The 14,127-nt window shown below is 33.6% G+C and overlaps 1 protein-coding gene across 1 annotated transcript; it reads right to left on the bottom strand.

The window, feature by feature from the left end:
* Positions 1-261: 261 nt before the first annotated feature.
* On the bottom strand, positions 262-12,953 carry LOC131151682 (ATP-citrate synthase alpha chain protein 2-like). The gene is made up of 12 exons (XM_058103022.1): positions 12,619-12,953; positions 3,427-3,603; positions 3,192-3,353; positions 3,035-3,115; positions 2,400-2,451; positions 2,101-2,215; positions 1,919-2,000; positions 1,617-1,712; positions 1,263-1,364; positions 1,034-1,150; positions 837-953; positions 262-497 (listed from the first exon to the last, which is right to left on the bottom strand). The coding sequence occupies exons 1-12, from the start codon at positions 12,715-12,717 to the stop codon at positions 426-428; spliced, it is 1,272 nt and encodes a 423-aa protein (XP_057959005.1). The 5' UTR covers positions 12,718-12,953; the 3' UTR covers positions 262-425.
* Between the last annotated feature and the right edge of the window lie 1,174 nt (positions 12,954-14,127).

The following is a 14,127-nucleotide window of genomic DNA, read 5'->3' on the forward strand; positions in this document are numbered from 1 at the left end:
CAAAGGAAAGAACAAGAGAGAAAAACCAAAAATAGCGAAGAGCAGAAGCTAATGTAACAAATGGAAAAGGAGAATACAATGCAAAAGGCAGTTAAGAGCTAAAAGAAGATCATTTGTACGAGTGCACCAAATTCCTTTGTGCACCTAAAAGCCACCAGAGCAGATGTTTCAGCGCTTTTTCTTTAATATTAGAACAAGAGGCACCCAGAACAAAACTCCACAAAACTTGAAAGAGGCCAAACCAGTTGCCAAAAGACCACATAAACCAACAGTCGGTTCATTTATTACACCATGTTGTTTTTCATTTGAAGCAAAGCAATACAACAATCCAGTCATCTTTGGAGGGAGCTTCAAGATAGAAAACTATAGCAGAAAGCACATCAAACTCTGGAATCATACAAAAAATTGCAACTACAAAGAGCGGTTTATGCCTCGGACATAATACAGTCAATTGCTTGTTTGCAAATTCCAGTCATTGTTGCTTCTGGCCCGTAAACCTACAGAGAAGAGAAGAGATTGTCACATGTACTATAGTTGTGTAGGTATGAAAGTCCAACGAAGAACTAAGAAATCACATTCCGGGAAATAATATCAAGCTGGTAGTTTATAATTGGAATTAGGCTCTGGGAATTGGTAGTTTGGAATAGGAATCTACAGCAAAGGTAAAGGGATTTGTGGTTTGAAAATTTTAACAAGCTATTCATAGCAGGGCCAGTGTTTCAAAACTCTACGCTAAAATAAAGTTGCAGCATAGGTTTGAAGATCATCTTTTACTAAACCTGACTTGACTCCGAAGATTTAGGACAGTAAAGCTGACTACGAATTTCAACCCATACCTCAAGAGGAATGCCAAGTTCCTCTCCCAGAGCATGTATCCTGGCCAAACCAGTCTGATAATTTGGACCACCCCTTCTCACATAAATATGCATTCTTGCAGCTTTTAGCTTCGATTCCTTTCAAGTCATGGAAGATAATTTCAGTTCAAGCATATAGATATAAATCATATCGGCGAGGAGCATATATTTAGATGTACCTTCTCCCTTAAGGCCCTGATAATTCCATTAAATGTAGCAGCAACATCAGTGAAGTTAGCTATGCCCCCTCCAATGAGAAGGACCCTTTTACGGCCATCAGGGTTTGCAGTAGCACACTGTAATATCAAGAAAATATAATGTGCAGAAAGTAAATGCCAAGGTTGACAATATGCATAAATTAACACAAGAAATGAACTAAAACCCAACCAAGTAATGAAAACATCTTACGTCAATAACCACCCTAGCATATTGCAACACCTCCTCCTCATTTGGAGCTCCGCTATACTCTGCATAGTTCCCGAGTTCTGATGCATAACCAAGATCCCCAACCTATGCAAGAACAAAGATATGAAAATAGTGCCACTAACTTTCAAAAGTTCCAATAATTGGAAGTAACAGAGGGGAAATACGTGCTTCATGTGCACGACTTCAGCCAAAATTGAGAAAATGCAAGAAGCCACAGAGACATTATACAATCGATCAAAAGCAAACAACTATGAGCATAGAAATGTTAGAATATTTAAATTGCAAGATAGGAATCAGAGAGGGATCAAATGAAAGGAAAGGCATTGGAAAACTCACAGTATCAGCATAAATAACACTTGCACCGCCTCCAGCTACCATCGTCCAGATGCGTCCTTTGGGGTTCAGGACGGTGAATTTCAAGGATGCACTTGTCTGCAAAATTGGGATAAATATCGATATGGTTAGCTTGATGTTTATACATAAAGAATCAAGTTTCTAAATTAAGCCTCAACTAAATTTAGAAGGCCACATAGCAATGAAGTTTCTCAACAAGTCATCTTGACTCCTGAGTAAGTCCCATACACGGTACAACCACATGCCAAGGTTACATGTTAGTGCTACATATCTTGAACAGCTACCTTTTCATCCAAAGAATGGACAAAGCTTTCTGTGGAGCTTAGAACTCGACCAAAAGGCAATGGAAACTCTATATTGCCCCACCTGCATCGTGTAACACATTGGTAAGACAAGCACTCAAATCATTACTCGAAAACAATCAGCGGTCATGAGGACTCAAAAAATCCTCACGAAAATAGTATACTTCTTAAAGTTCTTGAAAGCAGCTGTGTCATCCAACTCCCCCCTCATATCTAATGGATATGGCTCCCCATTAACCAGTGTAAATGGATTCAACTCCAGAAAACTGAAATCCAGATCTGTCAAGTCATAAAAGCTATCTCAGTTAGAAAATCCACCAAATGAATGGGAAGTGGTGGATCCACAAAAACACATCCTGAAAACAGTAAAAGTTCATATCATATCAATAGATGGGATCAAGCCTAACATATGCATTGCGACGTGGTACGAGCTATCATTTTTCCATTTATAAATACAACATACCCTGGAAAACAGCAAAGACGCCCTTTATAAAGTCCCCAATCTTATCGCGAACCTGTAAAGCAGATATACAATGAGCATGTGCTACCCAAGCAACAGAAATTACAACTGAAGATAATGTAAAGCAATCACTAAACTGTAATGACATACTATCCCACTTCATAGCCAAAAGGTTCATGGTGTTGACACAAAACCCACTCAATAAACTTTTCAAGGAAAGTGAACCATATCAAGATCCTGAATGACGTTATAAAGTGGGCATATTAAAATGGGGCAGACAAACATTTTCCATCATAAAATGCTACAATACTAATATGAACATTTATAGAAACATTTGAAGACAAAGTATTTTTCTCAAGTAACAAAAAGTTGTGTCCTCATTGCCATAAACAACACATACATCACCAATAACTTGATCTTGCATCCTGGGCAAGAACTTAATTCCCAACATTCCAGCATTTTAACTTCCTGATTCTGATAGCTCAGTTCATTTTAACGCATAAATGGACCAAGATCATTACTTGGTGCCCCTCCAAGGGCATTATATCTGCCTCAAAGGCCGATGTGCATAATTACTCTCGTAATATAGATTTCTATAGACATCACAACAAGTACATTACAAAAGAAATTGGACGTACCTCTAAAGGAAGTGTGGCGATCAATGGAGCACACACCTCAGCTGCCATTGGCTTCTCAGTTGGAAGAAATATGGTTTTAACCTGTCCAACCAGGGCAGAAATGATGGGCCATTTTTGGAGGAACCAATCCTCAAGTACCATTTTAAATAAAACCCACCTTGTCCCAATTATCTTCAATTTCAATACCTCCACATTCTGAAAAGCATATGGTGCAACCAAGCCTTTCAGATACAATGGAAAGATAATATTCTTGGTCATGGGGGACGAATGGTTCAACTATAAATGTGGTGATAGGTGCTCTGCAACCACCCACCTCAACCTGACACATATTGAAGACATTTTAAGTGAATATCAATATATCATTTATATAAAATGTTTACTCTGATTCTCACCTCTACACCAAAACGTCCTTTCACAAATTCAGCAACTTGAGCCAAATCTAAATTCAGAGTTACAAGGCCACTTTTCCCACGCTTCCCAAACAACATATCTGGCTTTACCACCAATCTCGTGGATGATAGCCATGTTTCCTTGTTTGTTAGTTCAGTGAAATCTGTTGATTCTGTCACCTAATGAATGGTAAAAAAAAAAAAGGAATTAGAAAGGTTTTATAGCAAAATCCAAACCTTCTCAATTCTTTCACATCCATCCAAATGAAGATAATTTAAAAGCAAGAACACTGTTAAAGGGCCAACTCTTCCCTTTTGTTCATGTAAATGAAGCTAGTGTCAGAATATTATTTTGTTTGACTCAGAAGCAGTCTGACGGGTCTAATTTTCATCGGTTATTTGCCATCAAAATGATTTAAATCAGGAAACCCAAGAAACAGGTTGACAGTGGTAGTGAAAACAATCAAAAGATTAAAGATTGGTATGTAATAAATATTTTGAAATATTCAGAAATTTTGGACACATAAAGAGATCACCTCACAATATTCACTGCACGAATAATTTGGGAATCATTGGAGTTGATGTAATGAATAATTACAGCTGATGATCAAATAAATGGAACAATAACAACAGATATGGTAATATATTTCTTTTGGAGTCATGTTCATTCATCTTGCTCCATGACCATATTGACCCAACAAGCACAGTACAGGCCAGTACTTAACCAATCTAAAAATGATTCATAAATTTGGTAAAAAATATACTAAAAAACAAGCATTTGCTCAACTCAATGAATAAAACCAGTATGTGCAGTTTATCTAATAGAAAGATGAGATCTCAACGCTGTACAAGTACCCAGTCCAATTACTAGCCGTTTGGTTCAAAATATATATTGAGGATTCCCAAAAAATGTTATATGGGGATATAAGACACCCACATTTAGTTCATCCTGAGAATCCTCCGTGGTGGACATCTAGGACGATGTGGAAATCCATTATGCCCCCAAAATATGAGACTGCATAAGATGTGTATTTATTCAATAGTCCTAGATTCACGTGATTCCTCTATGTTCACAAAATAGAATAAGGTGAGAATGGAATGGAATAATAAGATAAACGAGGAAAATAACGAAATTAAGGGATAAATTCACTTCAGTCCCATTATTCCATTCCTACTAGTTCATACTATTGTAAAACGTGTATATTATACATGTGGATGACTATCTTGAGTATAGGTTATAACTTTTGGTATGCTCACATAATGGTTCATTATGGAATTGACCTTTGGGATGCTAATATAATCTTTGCTTATATAAGGACATGTTTTACAACCAAAATAGAAGAAAAAAAAACAGATGATTAGCAACATCTAGTTCTTGAAGAATTAGACTGCTGAATTTCTATAGCTCCAAATTTCTTTACTTAATTTTTCTGTAATTCTCTCTTTATTTCATTTACAACATGTTATCAGCACGATCAAGTCTCTAATGGTATAACAGAATCCTTTTAGTTCCGTTGGTATTATTCCAAGGTAAGAATCTTGTTTTTTTTTTAACATTTGTTATCTATATAACTTTAGTTTTTTTTTATCAAACTATATTTATGTGTTAACTATATCTCTTATCTTGAATACGTGTCGTTAAATATTTTTATGTTGAAGTATATGTGAGAATAACATTTTCATTTTAATATTTACCTAACTTTGAATTTTTATTTATTTTTCAAAGTGACTTTATAATGTCAAACCTCACAAAGCTTGAATTCGTTGCCCTTGATATTTCTAAAAAAAATTATCTACCACAGTACTTGATGCTGAGATTCACCTTAATGTTATGAATCTTGGTAGTACAATTGAAGAAGGAAATCAAGCATTCCTGTAGGATCGCGCAAAGGCAATGATTTTCCTTCGACACCATTTACACGAAAAATTGAAAATTGAGTGTTTTACTATTAAGGACTCATTAGTTTTTTGGGACAACTTGAAGGAGAGATCTAAACACCAAAAAACGGTAATTCTTCCAAAAACTCAATATGATTGGATATACTTGTGACTGCAAGATTTTAAAACTGTAAGTGAATATAATTTAGCCTTGTTTAAAATTAGTTCTCAATTGAAGTTATATGGAGAAAAAATTACTGATGATGATATGTTAGAAAAAACATGTTCGACTTTTCATGCCTCGAATGTGCTCCTGCAGCAGCAATATCAAGAGCATAGATTTACAAAATATTCTGAACTAATTTCTTGTTTACTGGTGGCTAAACAAAATAATGAGCTTTTATTGAAAAATCATCAATCTCGTCCAACTGGCTCAACACCATTCCTTGAAGTGAATGTGGTTTTTTCTCAAAGTCGTGGACGAGGTTGTGGTAGGAAAAATTGTTGGACCCGTGATTATCATCTTTCAAAGTTTGAAAGCAAAGGTGCTAAAAAGACTCAAAGGAAATGGGCAAAGAATAAAGAAAGTTCTGAACAAAATAACAAAGTGCAAAATAATGACAATATTTGCTATAGGTGTGGAACAAAAGATCATTGGTCTCGAATATGTCGCACTCCTAAACACCTAGTTTATCTTTACAAGGCATTGTTAACGGAAAAAGGGAAAAATGCTGAAATGAATTTGTTTGAACCCATTGATGCTAAGTTTGAGTCTCCTTTGGATGTTGATTTTGATGTTTCTGATTTTTTTGAGGATCATAGTGGCAAAATTGATCATTTGATTGGCGATGAAATGTCTACTATTAAATTATCTTCATGTTTATGATATTTTGAAAAAATTAATTTATGTAATTTTTTAAAAATTTTACATATAATATGCTTGGTAATACTTTGTTATCTTTCTTAATTCTTAAATTTTATTTTTCATTTATAGATCATTCAAAATAAACTTGATAAAATGGAGGACGAAATGTGTTTGGTGGACAGTGGCACGACTCACACAATTCTTCGTACTAAAAAATATTTCTTGCAATTAACATTAGCTGAAATTAACGTTAATACAATATCTGGCTCTACAAATGAAATAGAAGGCTCTGGAAGAGTTCATATTATGTTTTCAAATGGGATAAAATTATATATTGATGATGCTTTGTATTGTAGTAGATCCCGAAAAAATCTACTAAGTTTTAAACATATATGTCGCAATGGATATCATGTTGAAACCAAAAATGAAGAAGATATGGAATACTTTTTAATTACATCTACAGTTTCAAATCAAAAGATCATATTGGAAAATTTTCAAGTTTTTCATCTGGCCTATATTTCACAAAAATAAGGATGGTTGAATCAACTTTTATGCACCGGAAGTGCTCCGAGCCTAAAAGTTTTATACTTTGGCATGATCGTCTTGGACATACTAGTTAAACTATGATGCGACGAATCATTGAAAATACACATGGGCATCCATTAAAGGATTAGAAAATTCTTTTACCTGGTGATTATTTTTGTATTTCTTGTGCTCAAGGAAAACTACTTGTTAGACCTTCTCCATCTAAATTACTTAGTCTCCATCTTTTCTGCAAAGAATACAAGGAGATATTTGTGGCCCAATCCACCCATCTTGCAGGCCATTCCGATATTTCATGGTTTTAATTGATGCTTCCACTCGATGATCACATTTGTCTACTTTCAACTCGTAATGTTGCTTTTACTAAATTTTTTGTTCAAATAATAAAGTTAAGATCAAGTTTTCCTAATCATCCCATTCAAACTGTCCATTTAGATAATATAGGTAAATTTTCTTCAAAAGCATTTTATGACTATTGCATGTCAATAGGAATAAGTATTGAACATTCTATTTGTAGAGACTCGAAGAATTATAGTAATTAAATAATAAAACAAAAGAGAGAAAAACAAAAATTTCAAAAGGGGAATCATAGGGTCTCGTCGACGAACCCAGGGCGCTTGTCGACGAACGCAGGGAGCTTGTCGACGAGCATCCTTTTTGAGCTCGTTGACGAGAATTTACCAAGATGGCTGATTTCGGGGCCTGAAACTTGTCAATAAGGGCTAGGTGTTCGTCGACAAACTCCCTCGTCGACGAGGTGATGTGGCTTGTTGACGAGGCCACGTGGCCAATCACCTATAAATATGCAAAATGACAATTTTTGACGAAAATTTTAGTCTCCCTTTCTTTTCTCTCTCTAGATTTCAGATTCTCTGCCTTCTCTCTACGATTCCGGCTCCGATTCTCCCTGGTTCGATGATCAGAAGCCACCACAGTGATCCTAGGGAGATTCTCTACAATCTAGTTGGAGTAGAAATTCGATTTGGGAAGTTTGGGAACCATTCCAAAATCAGGGTAAGTGAATTTTTAGGTATTTCCAGTGTTACCAGTTTTATCTGAACTTGGATTTCATGTTGTGAGAGTATATACTGGTATTTTGTGGAATAAAATTAGGGTGTTATATTTTCAGGGTTATGGTGTTTTTGGGACCCTGCAAGAATGGGTTGGGAAGCCCAGCAGATATTTTTTCTAGAAGCCCAGGTATATAAAAGTTTAAGAAATTGTGAATAGGCAGGTTCAGGAAATATGAGTGGATAATTTTCTGGGGGAAATTCAGTGATTCCCCGAGGAATTTGTATAAATTATTGCAAGATTTTGAGATTAGTACGCCGAGGGCGTGAGGGTAGAGTTGGAGGCAAGCCTCCCAGCCAGATAGGTAAGGGAAATATGCTACGCTAGGAAGTTCAGGAATTTTATCAGTAAAATATGGTATTTGTTTAACATGGTGTAGAATATTGATTATATAGTTTTATGGATTTCAGAGCATGTGTTTTATTAGTTGTGTGGTCTAAGTAGATATTTGTTCAGTATAGAGTTTATACAGTTTTTTACTTATCAGAATTTATGCATAGAAATATGTATTATCAGGTTTTATAGAATTATAAATTACAGTGTATATATATATGGACAGATAATTTATAGATAAATATTTTACAAATATTTTATAGATAGATATTTTGCAGCATTTACAGAATTCCATGATTTCCAAAACCATAACACTCAGACTTATTAATTATTCAGTTAGATATTACAGATTATTAGTTAAGATATTTCAATTAGATATTACAGTTATTTCAGTCAGATATTTCAGTATTTCAGATCAGATTATAGTATTATGGTTATTTTGAAATCATGATGAAATAACAAGATAATACATATTTACAGTATTAGACCCTCATGAATTAGATCAGTTGTCAGCAGAGCACAATACCGTTGCAATTTTAGATTAGTTTTCCAGCTACCGTGCCATGGGGTTTGTATCAGGGCCGGGCTGAGGATTGATGGTGAGCAGTTTACCAACTACCGTGCCACGGAATTTGTGTCAGGGCCGGGCTGAGGAGGGGTAAAGGTTAAATCATGATATACAGTTTTCGAAGGTATTATCACAGCTACTTCTATGTATATAAATTTACAAAATAGTAGCAGATATTCTATAGTACTAGAATTATGAATAAATAGTACTCAGAGATGTTAGTGGTATTTTAAACTATATGAGATGTTTTACCACCTAATTTAGTTTTAGTTATTTGTCAGTATAATATGTTTGTAAGCTCACTTGTCACACACTAGTAATAGCATATTTCCTCTTACTAAGCATTGTCTCATCCCAGTGATTTAATATTTTTTAGGTGATCCAGTTAGGCAAGCGGATCAGCCTCGCAGATAGAGAGGGTGAGTACACTACCCTATTTGCAGGGAAAATTTTAAAAGATGGTTGTATTTTTGGGTAGTAACCAGGAGTTTTGGGATATATGATACTGGGATGATGTGTAACTATGTAATTTTGTTTTGGGGAAAAACTAGATTCTGGTATTGTAAATATGGATATATGTTTTTAAGTTTTCCACTGCTTAGGTATGTAATATGAGCAGGATTTCCTCAATGCTCACTTGAGGCCTGGAAGGTTATAGCAGATAATTCAAATCAGAGTAAATAGGTAAAAAAAAAAAAATGGTATAATTTTTGGGTCGTTGCATTATTGCACATGTTCATACACAAATGGTTTAGCGGAATTCTTCATTAAGTGTTTATAATTTATTGCTAGACCTATGCTTATGCGATCAAAACTTCTTGCATCTACTTAGGATCATGCTATAGTGCACGCTGCGTCTTTCATTAGAATTAGATCAACTACATACCACAAGTTTTCATTTTCACAGCTTGTGATTAACCACCAACCTAATATATCTCATCTTAGAATTTTTGGTCGCGCATTATATGTTCCTATTGCACCTGCACAACGAAGTAAGACGGGACCACAGCGTCGGCTTGGTATTTATGTTGGTTTTGATTTTCCTTCTATCATTAGATATCTTGAACCACTAACAGGTGATCTTTTTAGAGCAAGATTTCTAGATTGTCAATTTGATGAATCAGTTTTCTCGTCATTAGGAGAAGGAAAAGGTAAAGGATTAAAAACACTAGAAATTTGTTGGAACACACTAACTTTGTCTAATCTTGATACACACACAAATCAAAGGGAACTTGAAGTTCAAATAATAATTCATTTGCAAAATGCTGCAAATCAATTGCCAGATGTTTTTAAAGACACCAAAAGGGTCACTCAATCACATGTTCTGGCTGCAAATATTCCTACTAGATTGATTGTTCCTGAAGAACACCCAATGGGAATAGCATCTAATGAATCTAAAATGCGCCAAAAACGTGGTAGACCAATTGGTGCAAAGGGTATTGTTTCTCGAAAGAAAAAGGAAATAAATAAAAGTGACACTCCAAATGACCATTAACACTCAAGAAGAGGTTAAAAGAAATATAGATCAACAATCCCATATTTACACAGAAGCAACACCAGAAGTGTTTCTAGTATCGAAAAATTATGAGATCTCATTAAAATTTGGAAATATGCGAAGAAGAAATGAAATTGTTGTTGACAATGTGTTTGCATATGCGATTGATGGGTTCAGAAATTATTAATGATAATGAGTCTGAACCTCAAACTGTAGAAGAATGTCGATATCGAAATTATTGGCCAAAATGGAAAGAAGTAATATAAGCTGAGCAAGACTCATTAGCCAAACGTAAGGTATTTGGACTAGTAGTCCAAACACCCGAGAATGTCAAACCTGTTGGGTATAAATGGGTTTTTGTACGTAAAAGAAATGAAATGAATAAAATTGTGAGATACAAGGCGCATCTTGTAGCACAAGGTTTCACACAAAGGCCTGGTATAGATTATAATGAGACTTATTCCCCTGTTATGGATGCAATTACTTTCAGATTTCTGATTAGTTTAACTGTTTCTGAAGGACTTGACATTCGCCTCATGGACATAGTAGCAATTTACTTGTATGGCTCATTGGATATATATATATATATATGAAAATCCCTGAAGGATTTAAAATGCCTAAAGCATATAATCCAAAATAACGGCAAATATATTCTACTAAATTACAAAAATCCTTGTATGGACTGAAGCAATTTGGACAAATGTAGTACAATTGTCTAAGTGAATATTTGCTAAAAATTGGATATGAAAATAATCTTATCTGTCCTTATGTTTTTATCAAGAAGATAAATTATGAATTTGCTATAGTCGCAATTTATGTTGATGACAATATAGTAGGAACTCCAGAAGAGATCTCAACGACTGCTAACTACTTAATGAAAGAATTTGAAATGAAGGATCTTGGGAATACAAAATTTTGTCTTTGTTTTCAAATTGAACATTTAATAAGTGGAATTCTCATTCATCAATCATCTTATGTAGAAAAAATCTTGAAACAATTTTATATGGATAAATCTTATCCATTAAGCTCCCCGGTGATTGTTCATTCACTTGATGTAAAAAAGGATCTTTTTCGTCCTCGAGAGGATGATGAAGAAATCCTTGGTCCCGAAGTACCCTATCTTAGTGCAATTAGAGCACTCTTGTATCTTACAAATTGCACTAGACCAGATATAACTTTTGCAATAAAGTTGCTGGTAAGGTTTATTCTACACCAACTCAGAGACATTGAACTGGAGTAAAACATGTTCTTCGTTATCTCCGCGGCACATCTGATATGACTTTGTTTTATCCCAAAAGAGTAAAGTCTGTGTTGAAAGGACATGCTGATGCTGGATATCTTTTTTATCCTCATAAAGTTCGATCACAAACATACTATATTATTACATGTGGTGGTACTGCTATCTCATGACGATCTGTAAAGCAAACGATCACTACTACCTCTTCAAATTATTCAGAAATATTGGCAGTTCAAGAAACAAGTCGTGAATGTGTATGGTTAAGAACTATAATTCAACACATTAAAGGGACAAGTGGATTATCACTAAACAATGACAAGCCAATAATATTGTACAAGAACAATGCATCATGTATTGCACAAATCAAAGATGGGTACATAAAAGGTGATAGAACTAAACATATTTCACCAAAATTCTTTCACTCATGAACTTCTAAAAAAAGATGTTGACATTTGCAAAATTCGTTCAAATGACAACTCAGCAGATTTATTCATAAAAGCATTAACAACTTTAATTTTCAAAAAGCATGTACATAACATTAGAATGCGACAACTTAAGGACATTTCTTAATTGATCATATTTTTAGGGGAAGTATGAATACTATATTCTTTTTCCTTCGTTAAGGTTTTATCCCACAAGTTTTTCTTAGCAAAGGTTTTAACGAGACATATTCATAGTATATAATCATCCAAGGGGAAGCATTGTAAAACGTATATTATACATGTGGATGACTATCTTGAAAATAGGTTATAAATTTTTGTATGTCCACATAATGGTTCATTATGAAATTAATCTTTGAGATACCAATATAATTTTTGCCTATATAAGGATATGTTTTACAACCAAAATAGTAGAAAAAAAAAAAATGATTAGCAACATCTACTTCCTAAAAAACTAGACTGCTGAATTTCTATAACTCTAAATTTCTTTACTTTATTTCATTTACAAGACATACTTTTTTGTTATTTGAAAAAACAAATTTGAATTGTCATCAAATTTGACAATAGACGGGTTTTCCAACTTCTCCAGAATCATCAATTACAAAACCTACTCTTTCCAAATTTCAACAAATAAATTTGGAAGCGCTAAACAAATAGCACAGATTAGATTACAGATTGATGCATGTGAAAGCCGACATCTAAAAAGTAAAACTAAAACGAAAAGGGAGTGGGGTAGGGCGACATCGGATTTAACGAAGAAAATACCTGGGCAGAATAGATCTGTAGCTGGATTCCGGCGATTCTCTTGAGGTGTTCCCTGAGAAGCCTCTTGGAATCGTATTCTCTGATCTTCTTCCTCGCCATTGGTTTCCCAAAATTCCCCAATCAGAGAGAAAGAGAAAGTCTTCTACTGCTGAATCTGAAACAAAAGGGAAATATGCAAAGATGCTTTGGGGAGAGACAACTAGGACTGATCAGCTCACAGAGTGTAATGAGTGACAGTACACCGATGCAATCGGAGACAGTGGTTGAACTGAACCAGACGCTGATGGGGACGGATGGCACCCACGAAAAAAACAATCAATTATATATATATATATATATATATATATATATATATTGTTTATTAGTGTTAATATTCGTTTTATCCAAGCTTGATTGGTGCGATTAAAATATTATAAATTAGACGAGATTTAATATTTTTTTTAGCTGCCGGCCTTTCAAAAATATTTGACGTGTACTAAAAATCGAATCAAATCAAATAAATAAAATTAATTAACTATTTTTGTAGTTTCATTTCAATTTAAAATTTTAATTTTTTAATTATCAATTCAATTAATCGAATCAAATCAAATAAAATCAAACAAATATACTATCAATGTACATGAAAATACATTTTATATATAATACCATATAAATTTTTAATAATTTAAATTTAAAAAATTGTATTCAATTAATATTCATGCTTAAATTTTTTCATGTTGATTCTTATGAAAGAAAAAAAAATATTATTTTTATTGACTTTAGAATGTTAAATTCTACTTGACAATTCGATTCGATTAACTATTAGATATTGATCTAAAACCTAATTAATTGAATTTCAGTACAGTTTAGTTTAGTTCAATTCACATTTTCTAATGACTCGAAATTTCGATTAAGTTAATCAAACCATATACACCTATAATGAGTACTAAAAAAACAAATTGGTGCAAGGAGAGAACAAAAAAAAATAAGTAAACAGTTATTTTTAAATTTAAGGCTAAGCCATGTTGAATATACACACCTCCCCCGAAGTTTTAATATTTCTATGAATCTTTCTTGGGATTTTAAAAATTTTATAAATTTTCCTTAATATTTGATTTTTAGAATCCTTACATCCCTCTAAAGGTTTGCCTTTTTGTCAAAATATAATGAGAGGTTTATATCTTCTAAAGAATTTCAAGTCCTCATGAGAAGTTTGTGAAAATTTTGAAATTATAAAAGAGGTCTTTTATATTTTGAGGTCTCAAATGAGATTTTGTGTTTTATTTGTTAAATTTCAAAAAAAGTTGTTGTCTTTTATTTGGAAATTTAATTATACACATGATTAAATTTAATTTTTTTTAAAATTATAATAATATTATAATAAGTTTTCAGTCTTAATTGTGTCTTATTATTTGACGTGTAGAGAAAATATTATAAAACTAATTTATTTTCTCATACTTTTCTTGCGTTTTCTCTATAACAACGCCGACCCGCCACGTGGGCCCGAAATGCTACTTTAGTAACGTCAGT

Source organism: Malania oleifera, chromosome 3, assembly GCF_029873635.1.
Source record: "Malania oleifera isolate guangnan ecotype guangnan chromosome 3, ASM2987363v1, whole genome shotgun sequence".
Taxonomy (NCBI): Eukaryota; Viridiplantae; Streptophyta; class Magnoliopsida; order Santalales; family Ximeniaceae; genus Malania; species Malania oleifera.